Raw genomic sequence first — 13,541 nt, 5'->3', positions numbered from 1 at the left:
GGATGACAGATGAGCAGAGGAGAGGAGACAGATGAGCCCAAAAAGAAAGAATTACCTTTTCAAAAAGTTTGAGGAAAGTAAACATGATGATTTGGGAGGGCAATGAAAAAAAAAAAACTTCTCTGCCACCTGCTTCTTGCCAAAAGGATGCTAGCTGCCTCTAGTGGAGGGAGTTGGTCCCTAGACACTCAGCAACTCCAATCCTTAAACAGGCTCTTGTGGCATCAAGTGAAACAGCATCTTACATATTGACAAGCAGCTTTGATGGGATTTTTTGCTTGCACGGAATGAAGGGCTCTGTATCCACAAGCTTCACCTGGACTAATTTTCAACACTGTACAAACTTAAGCATAGAAACAACTTGCACTTACAGAGATGGTTCTTTCATCAGAGTCCAGAAGATGATCCCCAGCCATCTGAATGGAGGGAACAACTCAAGTCATTGGGTACTGCCCTTTGTGCCTGAGTGTTTCAAGGCTGACAGCTGATGCTCCCTCCTTAATTTAAGAAGAAATTTCTCCCCCTGTGTTTTCTACCCTGAATAATGTTTCTATTCAAACATCTCTAGCTCAACTACCTTTATACTACTGACGATACTTTAAATATCTTCAAAAGTTATGGAAATCGGGAACTGTTTACTGAAGTTATAAAGCTAAGTCCCTATTTTTGTTTAGCTCTTACAGAGCTTAATAACAAAGAGGATAACGCAGACAACAGATTTAGCATTTAGATGCCAAGATCACCCTTTAATGCATTTTGTGAATTTTAAAGGCTTTTGGATTCTACCAGAGATGGAGGTTTCTTTTCTGACAGCCATTTTAGAAAACTGTATTGAAGATGGATATGAAATATTCTGAAGAGGAGAGTTCTCCTCTACAATAGAAAGGAAGAAAAATGCATTAGAAAACTGAAAAAAAGTATTATGAATGTAAACTAATAACTTTATTATTGAGGTTGTTGGGTCATTATTTGATTATTCATTCAAACTCAGCTCCCTTTGCAAAGTTTATACTTTTTTCTCTAGAAGAGCTCTCATAGGGTTAACTAATGCAACCTTTGTCCTTTCTGAAGAAAGAGTTAGTTTTGAAGTGATTGCTAGTAGCTAAGAAAATCCTATCTCATCTGAAGTTAAATTGGATAGTATATTGCCACTATTGCAGTAGCATACTGCACTAGTAAATTGCCATTATTTAGGAAGGTTTACTTAAGGAAGAAAAAAATTAGTAGATGCTATGCTTAGTTCCACCAACACTGGAAGGGCTATCACTTCAAGGGAAGAGAAATGGTGAAAATGCAGTGTGGTTATTACACATGACGTGACAGGATTCAATAAAATTATTCCCATATTCTTGGACTAAAGCAATTCTTTTTTAAAAGAAAATAGGCAAGTAATGTGAAGCATCACTTCATCCAAACACAACAAAAATTCCTTATTTTCCAATGCTTACTTGTCATTTCATCCAAAAATAACCTATTACATACCTGATCTTGCGAAAGCTCTACTCTCTTTGTAAAGTATGTTTTGCCGAGTTTACAGGCATTGATGTAAGTAATAATGTAGGCAAATTCTGTATAATTAAGGTTAACTACAGTCTATCATAATCACAGTGATCACTGCTGTTGTCTACTTCTAGGAGTCACTGGATGATGCTATTTTCAATGTTAAAAGAAAGTAAGAAAGCAACTTCTCCCTTGCCCCCAGCTCCATCTCCAAATATAGGCTTATCAAGCAGACAGCAGAAAAACACAGGATTTCTGCCTTACCTCAATTTTTTCCCATATGGTTTCATAATTCTCTTGATGTTGTATATCTTGCATGAGTTGATGAATTAAAGCTGATTTATTTGAGGCAGAAGTCTCATTCTCCGTGGGCTGAGTGACAGCAGTCCTTTCTGACTTTTCTTCAATGTATTTTTTAATGCAAGATACAGGCATAGAAAGATCTTCATCAGAGAGAATATCACTGAGAGGCCCAGATTCAATACTGTCACCCAAGGAGGATACTATATCACTTGAAGAGCTTGGTGAAATTCTACCCGTTTTTTTGTGCTTTTTTACCTGGTACGTTGGATACATTTCTGAATCTGAGTTCATTTCTGACAGCTCCCAGTCATCAATGTTTTGAATGGTTTCTCTTCTGGGCTTTTGGGGCAGCAGCTTTGTCAAATTTTCTAGTTTTAAAGCTAATACTTCAGTCTGTTTGAGATGTGAAGGAAGTGCTAAATACTCGTCAGATCCATACCAGACCTCACCATCTTTACTGTTTGTATGACTATAACTTGGTGATGAGCAGAAACTTTTATTTTTCTTTCTTCTCACTAAAAGAGGTGATGAGTTGATAAGTTCTGAACCAGCTGAGGAAGCACTCTTTTGGCTATGTGTTGGTGAACTAAAAGGCTCAGTTTTACCTTGTGATTGCCCATTTGGGTCTCTCTGGTTACAAGAATCTGATGATGCAGAAGTAGAATCTGTTTCTGTCCCCTCAAGAGACTGAGAGTTACATGAAGCAATCCCATGTTGTAGAGAAGAACGTCCCCTTTTTTTGACCTGTATTGGTGGAGCTGTTTTACACATATGTCCAGATGTTCTGCCACCTTTCGCTTTCTCTGAAGCATCATGAGACTTCTTGTGCTTTGATTTTTCTTTAAAGGTGTAGTAAGCAGGTTTCCCTAGACTTACAGGACTGTCCTTAAAGTGATTATTTATTGTGTACTCAAGATTTCTATCACCTATTTTATTTAAACACTCATATGACTGACTAACTGCAGATGGACTGTGAGTGTAGGGTGACTGTAAAGCTAGGCAAAGCTTGGACCTATCTGGTGGATCTAACAATGAGGGTGTACTTCTACTCATTTCATTCTTTACTATCTGAGAGATTTGCCTTTTAAAATCATTGGTTTCCATATAATCCTTAAAAACATCATCTTTCAGAAATAGACCTCTTTTTGGCAATGTAGGCTGTGTAGGGGAATCTTCATTATAGTTAAAGCAGTCTCTAATGGACCTTTTAGGAGTTGAGTTTTCACAGTGAGGATGTTTGATTTTTTCACCAGTGAGCTGAGGAAGATTGCATTCTGCTTTCTTTGATGGGGAAACTGTTTTGCTGTCAGTTGATGAGATACCATCTTCAGAGCAAGGGCCTTTAGGAACAGAGGAATTTGCAGGAGGACATGATAGTGAAAGCTCTTGGGGTGCTTTCCTCTCCTTGCTTTCATCCTCATCTTCCACCGAAAGAGGTAAATGGGTTTCTTTCTCATTTAATGCTTCATTACACTGGGGAGCAATGGAATCAGTTGCTACTGCAAGTAAACCCACACTTCTGATAAGTCCTGGAAAGTCCTTATCCATCTCGCTGTAGTTCCAGGATTCAAATGATTTTGCTTTACCTTGGCTGGAGGTCATATCATCCAGAGCACCAAGCAAATCCTCACTTGGACTGTAGTCAGATAGTTCAAATGCAGTAATACCACAATCCAGTGACAAGTAATTTTGAGAACATTTGATAGTTAGCTGTCCAGAATCATCAACTTCAGTTAAAGAGTCAAGACGATCCTGAAATAGACAAAGAAATAGTACCTTTTTTAGAAATTTAATTTTCATATATAGCGCACACAAGGTAATGAACGATCAGCTTCTGTGTTTCACTACCTAACAGCTAGAAAAGCATTCATCACTGAACTGCCAATAAACTGAAAGCAGACTTAAAAATAAAAAAGCCAACATGAGCTCAAGTGGTTGCAATGACTATTTAAAAAATATCATAAAAGGCAGAAACTCATGTTTTAGTATTCTAACTTTAGGTGCCTAAATCAGTATGCTGGTCTGTATTCCCAAGTTTGGTCTTCATAACAGATATTTTTCAAACTCTTTCCTAAAGAAGGTGCTGTTACCCCACAATCTCACAATAAACCACTTGGACTATGGTCTGAACAAGAACAGTCTTAGTAAAGAAGGCTATTGTTTGCTATCTTCTATAAACATGTAAAATTTGAGCCCTGTACTCTGTCCACCCCACTTGTATTAGTCAAAGTAAACATACAAAAAATTCCTCTAGTTAAAAATATTATTTATAGAAGAGAGATTAGAAAAATATTTATCAACCAAAACCTTGGACTTTGAAAAATATCTTTTATTTAGCATATTCTAACCAGATGTAGAACCTATGCCACAAACTGGACTATATCAATAGTCCAAAATTAAAAGGAGAAGTTTCTACAAAACTGTCAATTTTGTATTTTGGAGCTGCATTTATTAAGGAACATAATGACTAAAAAATGATCAGTATTACAGCTGCTTTTTTCCTCTAATCTCAAGAAAAGATTAGAAACTGTAAAGCCATATGTAAATCAAAACCCTTTCCAAGGCCCTAGGGGCCTTCATTTCTCCTGAGTAATGAGCTCCATTCCCTCATCTCTTAAAACAGTGTTTATTAACATTAATAAAATTTACAATCAGATGCATTAAACCATCTTGCTCGGTCGTTTCCTAGGCAGCCTCTTAAATGGGTACTTCAGAGGAGCATTATTTAACACCAGTATTAACATTGTTTTTATTTCAGGAAAATATTATATTTAATTAGTTACACAACTACCAATAGGAATGCCTTACTTCAAAAAATCTGCCTGTTCGCACATAGTAATATTGTAAAATACCATTAAAAAAAAAAAAAGCTGTAAAACTCTGGGCTGTATTTCCAACACCTTCTTGTATTTATATTTAAGCCAGCACAATTCTGCATTTTTTTGACTCTTTCAAACAAGCTAAATTAATTTGTAGGGTTGTTTCTACTCTGAATTTACCAACTGTTAGAGAACATTAGGATTCACTGTATATTAACAGGGGCTTATACTGGTCCTTTCCATATTTCCTCTCTTTATCAGTTGTGGAATAAAGCTCACAGGCTAGGTTCAGCCAGACAGAACTCAGGCTGCACAGAACTAGTTTTTCTTTCCTTCTTATCTACCTTTGGGTAAGTCCTAAAGGAGAAAAATGTCCTTCAAAATATTAACTCTGAAGTTCTTATTTGAAAAGTTATTTAAGCATAATCCATCATGGATAGAAGTATATCCATCATAGCAGGTTGCCTCACTGGTTCCTATTCTATTTCCTCCAAGCCACGAAACCTTGCGTACCTCTTCCTGCAGCACCTGATTCTGTATGGCACTGCTGAGATAGCCAAAAGCACACTTACTGCCTGCCCAGCTAATTACTTGGATTCCTAAGCAAGCCAGTACAGCCTGTGCTGCATACTTCCACATTTTGGTAGCCACTTTACAAGTATTATCCCTGTTGATTACGTTGAAGCTAGCTTGCGCCCATTTGTGCTTGTCACAGCTACAGTGTAAACAGAGCCCCAGCAGGACTGCTGCCCGCCCGGATGACGGGCTACGTGCTCCATGAACCGAGGGAGCAGTGAATACCAGCAAGACGTGATTGTCTTAGTGAGCACAGAAGAAACCTTGGCAGGTAACTTCCATGGAGCTCCTCAGTTAACATTGGCAGCCAGAGCCACTCTTGACCATTACGCAGAAGACAGCTGACTTACGGAATGAGCCAAACATTTTGTGAAATGGTAGGTTCGTGGACTACAGAAAAGCATACCATTTGCTCTACTGGTTCGGATCACATTTCCTTCTAGCCCAGTATCCTGTGTCTGCAGCACTTCCAGACATTTTCTACTAGCTGAGCTGTAAGACGTGGGTGTACCTACATGACCCTTCCATGTATCTACCTGCACCCTCAGCTGCTGCCAATGAGCAGCATAAGGATTTTCTTTTCCAGAGGTTATCATTCTTCCTATCTTTCCTTAGTTTTTACATTTGTTTTTGAGCCCAGCTACACTTTCCACCTCTAAGTGTTCTGAGGTAGTAAATTCCAAAATAGAAGTCTTTGCTTTGTGTGAAAAATTTACTTCTATTAACTACAAACCTGATAACTTTCAGGTCTTCTAGGAGAAAAAATAAACTTTCATACCCTGTTCATATTCCCCAAGAACTGAAAAGTATGAAAATGTTTCTGCAAGGAAGTGTTATTTGTATGGGCAAAGGTTTCTAGGTTTGCTCGGGCAGCTTCACTATCCCCATATGCCTCGAAATCCCTAATAGATATGCTACCTGTATCTTGAGGCAATTAGTCCCACAATGTAGTCCTAGTTAGGGAAGGATACAAGGGAAACACAATCAATAAATAAGTAATGGAGTTAGATGACAGCAGATAAATTTTTTTTCTACTTTATCTTGTATTTATTTATTTCAGTCAAATAAAGCCACTACTATTATACCTGATGAAAAGCTTGAATGAATACCAGCAGGTTAAAAACTGCAGAGCAGTTTTTGTGAACCTATACAAGCATTAGAATAGAAACTTAATATTAATATTGTGCCCCTGCTATTGCTAACCATTAATTTTACGAAATATTATTTATGCCTTACTTGAGGGTAATTAAAGAATTGTGATAGGATATATTGTCTTTTTTATTACCATATAAGTCTGTCTGGCAACATTTTCTTCTCCAATGAAAAATAATCCAACCTTCATGAGTCAGTCCTCCCCTTTTTTGGAGGGATGTTTTTTGTAGCAGGTAAATCAGATCCACATGGGACATTTTCTGTTTTTAAGTATCTGAATCATCCCCTTCTCTATGTCCTGAAATCACTATGCTCATGCCATAAAATAATGACTGCACCCTAATTCACCACTCCGGGCGTTCTGACAAGCGTGGATTTCCTTCAGACTTGCCAGAGAAGGTTTACGAACAACAGCAAAGCAGAAACTGAATCTGAAGCACCAGGTATGTATACATCAGGAAGAGGGGGGTGTGGAAGGTGGGCTTGGGCATATCTAAGTATTGATTTCAGGACCACCCACTCTTGTGTAGCAAAAGCACATATAAAACTCACCAGGGAGTAGAAAGATATGTACTTTCTCTTTAAACTTGGGAGATCTGAAATGAAGGACATCTTTAGGGGACTTGTGACTTCCTCCATAACACAGGTCACAGAATCTGACTGCACTGATCTAGATGTCTCTTTCTGTAAACGCTTTTAATCCTAACAGAAGCATTTTATCTTCATCTTAGGAGTTTCGGTGAATGAAGAATCCTCTAAATGCTGAGGTATTTTCTGTTAACCACTAATTATCCCCACTATTAAAAATGTGCATCTTCTTTCACTTCTAAAAATTGGGCCAGCAGTGTTCTTCTAATTAAACTAATTCAGTAACAATGTGTTCAAAGGAAAAGGTACTTTAGCTAAATGAATCCAGACTTACAAACCATTTACATGTGTGTGGATTCAACATTCCATTAAAGGGGAAAAAAAAAAGCATGATGCATGCATAATTGTTTCAGGCAAAATGTATGACTGTTTAGAAACATATTGCAGAACAACCACTCAAACAAATAAAAGTCCATGTCCTCAGCTTTAAAGCAGTATTGACCTAGCCTGACAAGTTTTGGAAAACATTGTGCAAGTCTCTGTATGTAAGAAGGGAAACGCCCAAGCTTTTCATTAGAGAATTCATTGCATGTAAAAACTGGGTTTTAAATTGGATGTGAACCTTAAATTCAGGAGTGAACTAACCATGGACTTTGGACCAGATGCCCCTCTGTAAATGTTTCCATTCCTTTATGAAAAATATTTCAACCAGGAGATAACATTGTTTGCCACTAACATAGTATTTCTGAAAGCTGGCCTTATACTGGTACTTCCTTTAATTTGATTCAGTGAGAACAGATATCAACTGAAGATAGTGAAGACACGCTCTTACAAAATTAGTACCAAATATCTAGATGTCAAGTAAGCCATCCTTAAAATTGTCATCCTAGCAGTTTTAAATGTGCAACAGGGACAAGCTGCTTCAAATACAGATGAAATTCTCAAAAATGCTGAATTTAGTTACTGTACCTCTTTCGTCTCCTCAGAAAAAGCTTGCAGAATATCAGTCTGCCTGGTGTAGTTTCCATTGGCGTCTTGTAGCCCCTGAAGAATACGCTCTCTCAGAACCAGAACAGAAACACGTAGCTGGTGCCAGAGTAGTTGCACTGTATGGATATCGACTATCACATTGACAGAATAAGAGAGAAGCTTCAGGGAAAACTCAGTCTCTAGTAGAGCATGGATTTGTTCAACATGATCAGATATATCTTCACAAATATCCTGTAATGGAAAAATAAAGTAGGTATTTAGCTACAGGCATGGTCCTTCCGTGGATCAGCTCTACTTGTCAACCACTTTTTATACCACCCAGTAAGTGATAGCATATACATACATAACACCAATAATAATTAAGAATATACAATATAATATTGATTCATTTCAAATTTGCTTCCCATCAAAACAATCCTATCAAACAATTACAATAAAAGTTTGTGTTTCTGATGATACTCATCATTTTGTGTACAGCACAAGAGTAACAAGATATTCAATAAAGCTGATTCCTTCTAAGTTAATAATACCGTACAGTAATTTTTATCAGCTCAGATTTGACATCTTCAGTCTGAAAGTGAAGCCAAATTATTGAATGTGCAGTTGTGTGTACGTAAATTAAACTAAAATCAAATTTCAAGTTAACGTTAAGAAATAAATTTAATACAACAGACTGCAGATTATTAGCCCCAAAGAAACTATTATGTTTGAGTAATATCAGCATTTTAATATCAGCATTTAACTCATTTTAATAAAGCCCTGACAGTTGCATCAAGTCTCTTGCAGGAGTAGCTCCCAGAAATGCCAGAGGAGAGCCCAAAAACGTTGGAGTTTCAATGAGCAGAGTTTTAGGGGTGCTTTGAGAAGGAGCCAGTATCTCCCTCCTCAGTCACGACCAAGTGGTCATGACAACCAGCTGCTGTATTTTGACAACCAGCTGCTGTATTTACAAGTACAAAGCACACAGCCTCACCCGGCAATGCTCAGGGCTGCAAGTGCTCACAGCTTCAAATAGTCACACGCTGCCAGGTAGGCAAATTGACTTGAGAGTTACCAGATCAGTGCACTAAACCTATTCTACAGGCACACAAACAGCTAAAACTCTCGGTAAAATCTTTTCCAAACTTTCTAAAAGATTATTATATATTTATTGAACCACAACTGTAACATTACGGGAAAATACAGCTCTATTACTATGTTGTTTCAAATATTTTAAAGAACATTGTAAGCAAATTAGTTTGACTGAATTTGCATTCAGTTCCCTAGTGCTGTTCATGTCTTTTCCTTCTGGCCATAAAGCAGTTTAATTTCCAGTTTCAGTGACAGGACACTGCGCAATAACTGTAAGTTTATAAATTAGACTCGATTTATATGAATGTATTTCATATATCTTCAGCTGGACTACTCATGTGGTTACGCCAACCTGCAAAAATAAGTTGTCATTGTTTTCTAGCTTCTCAAGCTCACAGCCATGTGCTGAATTCAACTTCCACAAGGATTCTCAAAGAGTTTTAACATGGAGCTCCTCTAACAAGGAGCAATTATCTCCTGACAACTGTCAGATAACGTACAAAAATATTGACTAATGAATCTAGGTAGTACTGTGAATCGAAAGAGTTCAGAGCCATACTTCGAACAAGCTTTCCCTAGAGTTACTGTTACTGTAGCTACAACAGCATCTCAAGTTTCTGAAGTAGACAAACTTTCCACAGCAACACAGAAAATTTTTGTCCCAAAATGGAAATGCCAACACCACTGAAGGTGTGAAAGAAGCATAAATTTAAGGACATATTCTGTTAATTTTTACACAGCTTGTTATAAATTGCACATTTGCCTCAACAATCAAACTTCAAAGTACTTTACAGCCCACTAAGAGCATTACAGCAGCCAAATCCTTTATGTACTAACAAGGTAATTAACCTCTCATGACAGGTTCAGTAACACGGAGAGAACCTAAGGCTGGACTAGTCGATATCCAAGTAGAGGTCACGTACTCTGGCAGAAGTCTATAATGCAGAGCATGATATTAAAATGTAAGATTACCATCTCAGTCGCAGTGAAACAAAGTGCCAGCTCTTTAAAGGATTTAGGAAGCTATTTTCTGAGTGGCTGAATAAGCCAGGAAGGAAATGGAGTCCCTGCACTCCTTTTCTAAACCCTGAGCTCCATTTTGCAACTTTTCCCTTCCAGCCCTAAAATTAGCCCAGTACTGAACTTCTATCACTGTAGCCTTGTCTTTGCTTTCATGGGAGAATATAAAGGACATTTTCCTTTCCTGACAAATACATTGACATGATGTGCTTTCTACCTCATGTGTTTTTTTTTCTTTTCTTTCTATTAGATGAAAATCTGATCGAACAAGTCAGGAAGTTTGATTTAATTTGCAGCCAGGCCAGGCATCAACTTAAAGGGATTTAACTCCCCTATTAGTAGCTCCAGATACTCAATGTCCAGAAGTCCTGGACAAATATCTACAATGCACGCACAAGTCAAACATGAAAACTAGCAAGAACTGCCTGGATTGACCGTGCGCTTACAGACAGGTAGCATCAATGCGACAGTCTTACTGAACACACACTAACCTCTTGTGTGACAGCTACTGGTAGATCTGCAGCCCCTGCACACAGGGTACTTGGCCATATACTTGGCCAGTCTATTGGGTATTTCTGGAATAGAATCACAGGAGCCATAATTTCCTGTTCCCACATCACACAGCATTGTTTTCGTGGGTGACTCTTCAGTTTCAGATGAGTCTGTGGCCATTTTCACATGAACTGGATTTCATTTCACCGGAGGCCGGGTTCTTGTATAAAATGTATGAAAACTGGGTCTGGAACTCCATCTTGCACAAGGTTTGGAAAATTAGTCCCCTGTTGCTACCCCCCTTTCCTTGTTTTGTAACTGTCATATAATGACAGAAGGTGAAAGCTGAACAAAGGACAGAGGAATAGTTACATAAGGCTCACGTCAGCCCTTTGGCAATAGAAAATGATTATGAAGAATGACGACTTCTGCCATATACATTACTGCTACTTAGTCCTTAGCAGAAGAGCATTACTAAGTCTGCAGTCTATTTACATGCCTTTTCTTTATACTTGCCTGGCAAAAAATAGCATCTTGAGAGGAAACAATCTCAAATCTAGTTGGTAATACCTAGTACACTTTCTTATTACTGTATGTGGTATTTAGATTTACATATAATTCATCAAAATGAAAAATGAATTTAATATTTTTCTTTAATAGTGAATGCAGTTTAAATACTGCATGGAAATGTCACCAGCAATTCTGCTAAGAGTAGAAGTCATTTGCTTTCAAGAGAATTCAAGGTCAGTGTCTTTGCTGTTAAAACTGCAGGAGGAAAGATATTTCCAGACTTTATTCAAGTCTTGTCTTCAACAGTGGCACTTTTGAAAAGTAGAGATGCTCATGGCAAGAATTTTTTTTAAGATGAGTAAGAAGCCAGTGCAACTTACTAAAACTGTGGGGGAGAAACAATGCTTCAGAGAAATTCTGACTGTGATAAGGAAAAATCTTGCAAAAGATGGTAAACTTGAAAAGAAAAATGAGAACTTACTAGAAGTCCTTTGTCTCAAGCAACTGGTATACAACTATTACAGACCACACTACTCATTCATTGCCTAGGGACGTCCTTTTCAGGTGCTGTTAGTTCAGTTTTGCAGTGATGGTGTTCTGCTACAGTTTTTTGCACAGCGAAAGGTGCTTCATCCCCTCCACACCTTACACCCAGTCAGCTGCACAACTCTGTATCAGACTGAACACAACGGTGGCCTCATCCTGCCACGGACACTCACCTGTACATAAGCGATAGTGTACTTGTTATAAATCCCTGATTGAGGCCCAAAATTAAGACCTGGTACAATATGGCCTCATTTTCCTCATTCTTTCTAACTCCTTGTAGGTGATTTAGCATTTAAAAAAAGCAGAACATTGTCATGTGTCCTTATTACACTTTGTATATTTAAACAAAGAAGAACAGTATCATAAGATGGTACTGAAATGCTGTAAAGATTGCCAGTGGCTATTACCAGAAGCAGTAGATAGATAAAATAAACCATATACGATAAACCATGTAGAAAAGTTTTATCTGCTAGCATCTATCTCTAAATACACATAGCTCTACATCAAGTGCAATGATACATAGCCTACAAATAAAAGCATATAAATTCTTATCTATTTTATCAATAGTTTTATTTTAAGAGCTGTTATAGCCTGAATTTTAGAAAGCACCATTTCCAAATGGACTTTTTGCAATCATTGATCTCAAACATCCACTATGCGTTTTTATTTTTACACTCCATCAGAGCGGTGTTACAGTAAAAGTTTTGTCATCCTTCATGAACTATCCTGTAGCATGGATTGTGGAATTTCTTATGCTACAGGGGCTGTATCCATTTGGCTGCCAACTGCCCACTTCACTCAGTCTTCCAGACAGCTGATCCTGGAACTTGCAGCTGCTGAATCCATCAGCTAGCTCATAGCTCTCCACGTCAACTAAAATAGCCTCAACTGCAAACATTGCAGTAGACAAAGAAAAAGTGCATAAACAAACCCTCCAGAGTCAATGAAAGCTAAGCTTTGATGTTAACTGGAAAAAAAAAAAAAAACCTCTCTGCTCTGCTCTTCAAGAAATTCTGTTACAACATACATGAAACTACAGAAAGATGGAAGATTACAAATATGTTGCTTCAGAGTTAATATCAGCAACAGAGAAGCTATGCACTCAATTTCTTTTCTTTGATCTCACAGTAAAACCTCAGTAGAAAAAACAGATTGCCATTCAGTCTTACAACTACTGTACATGCAAAAGAAAAACTACAACTTAAGAAAATGTCTATTCACTTAGTCTTTCCTTTTAAGTGCATTTTAATTCCTCAGAAGACAAAGTTTCTAATCAGAACGTACAAACGTTTTTCTTCAGCAAAAAAAATGAATCTGCCAAAGAATTTAGATATTTTTTTTAACATACTTGCAAATTATGAATTAAACTCACTCTGCATGATTTTATATGCATATATAAAGAACACAAGAGTTTTCATGGCTAAACAAATAAAAATTTATAGCTTTCAGTAAGTTATTTTTCCTTTAAAACATACCCTTTTCACAACAAGAAAGTTTTTTTCATGTCTACCTGCTTGTACCTCCAAGCGGTTTTCTAATAAGGATAAAATTGTTTTCTTCTAATTTGCTTTATTATTGAAACCTTAAGAGCAAACACTATTTGGACTGTTTTGCAGATGTCTTTAAGTATATGATTAAATCAAAGGAAATAGCCATGCATGACAAATCCAGAGTTTAACCAAGCAAAAACAACTGCCACAGAAAGCTCTAGACTCACTGCAAGTTCTAAGTCAGATAGTCAAAGTGCTTAAGCATGGTAGCTGGTGTTGTTGCAGCATTCAGGGGCTAGGGGAAATGAATACAATTTACTGGGTGAAGAATGCAAAGTGCAACAGTAAAACAGCTACTAGGAGTCTCCAAGATCACTGACCTTGCCTTCCACTTAAACTGGCAGCTTGGAAACATAGTGGTCCTCAAAGTAAGTTTCTTCACTCTCATAATTTATCTACTACTGAAAGTAACTCTCTCTGGTGT

The 13,541-nt window shown here is 37.5% G+C and overlaps 1 protein-coding gene across 1 annotated transcript in view; it reads right to left on the bottom strand.

The window, feature by feature from the left end:
- Nucleotides 1–13,541, bottom strand: part of AKAP6 (A-kinase anchoring protein 6) — a 234,126-nt gene that overhangs the window by 176,928 nt on the left and 43,657 nt on the right. The window contains 2 exon segments of the mRNA XM_040558408.1: nt 1,765–3,555; nt 7,908–8,159. Of these exon segments, the coding sequence (XP_040414342.1) occupies nt 1,765–3,555; nt 7,908–8,159 (2,043 nt within the window).

The sequence above is a fragment of the Cygnus olor genome, chromosome 5, assembly GCF_009769625.2.
Source record: "Cygnus olor isolate bCygOlo1 chromosome 5, bCygOlo1.pri.v2, whole genome shotgun sequence".
Taxonomy (NCBI): domain Eukaryota; kingdom Metazoa; phylum Chordata; class Aves; order Anseriformes; family Anatidae; genus Cygnus; species Cygnus olor.
This window is presented reverse-complemented; position numbering and strand designations above follow the sequence as displayed.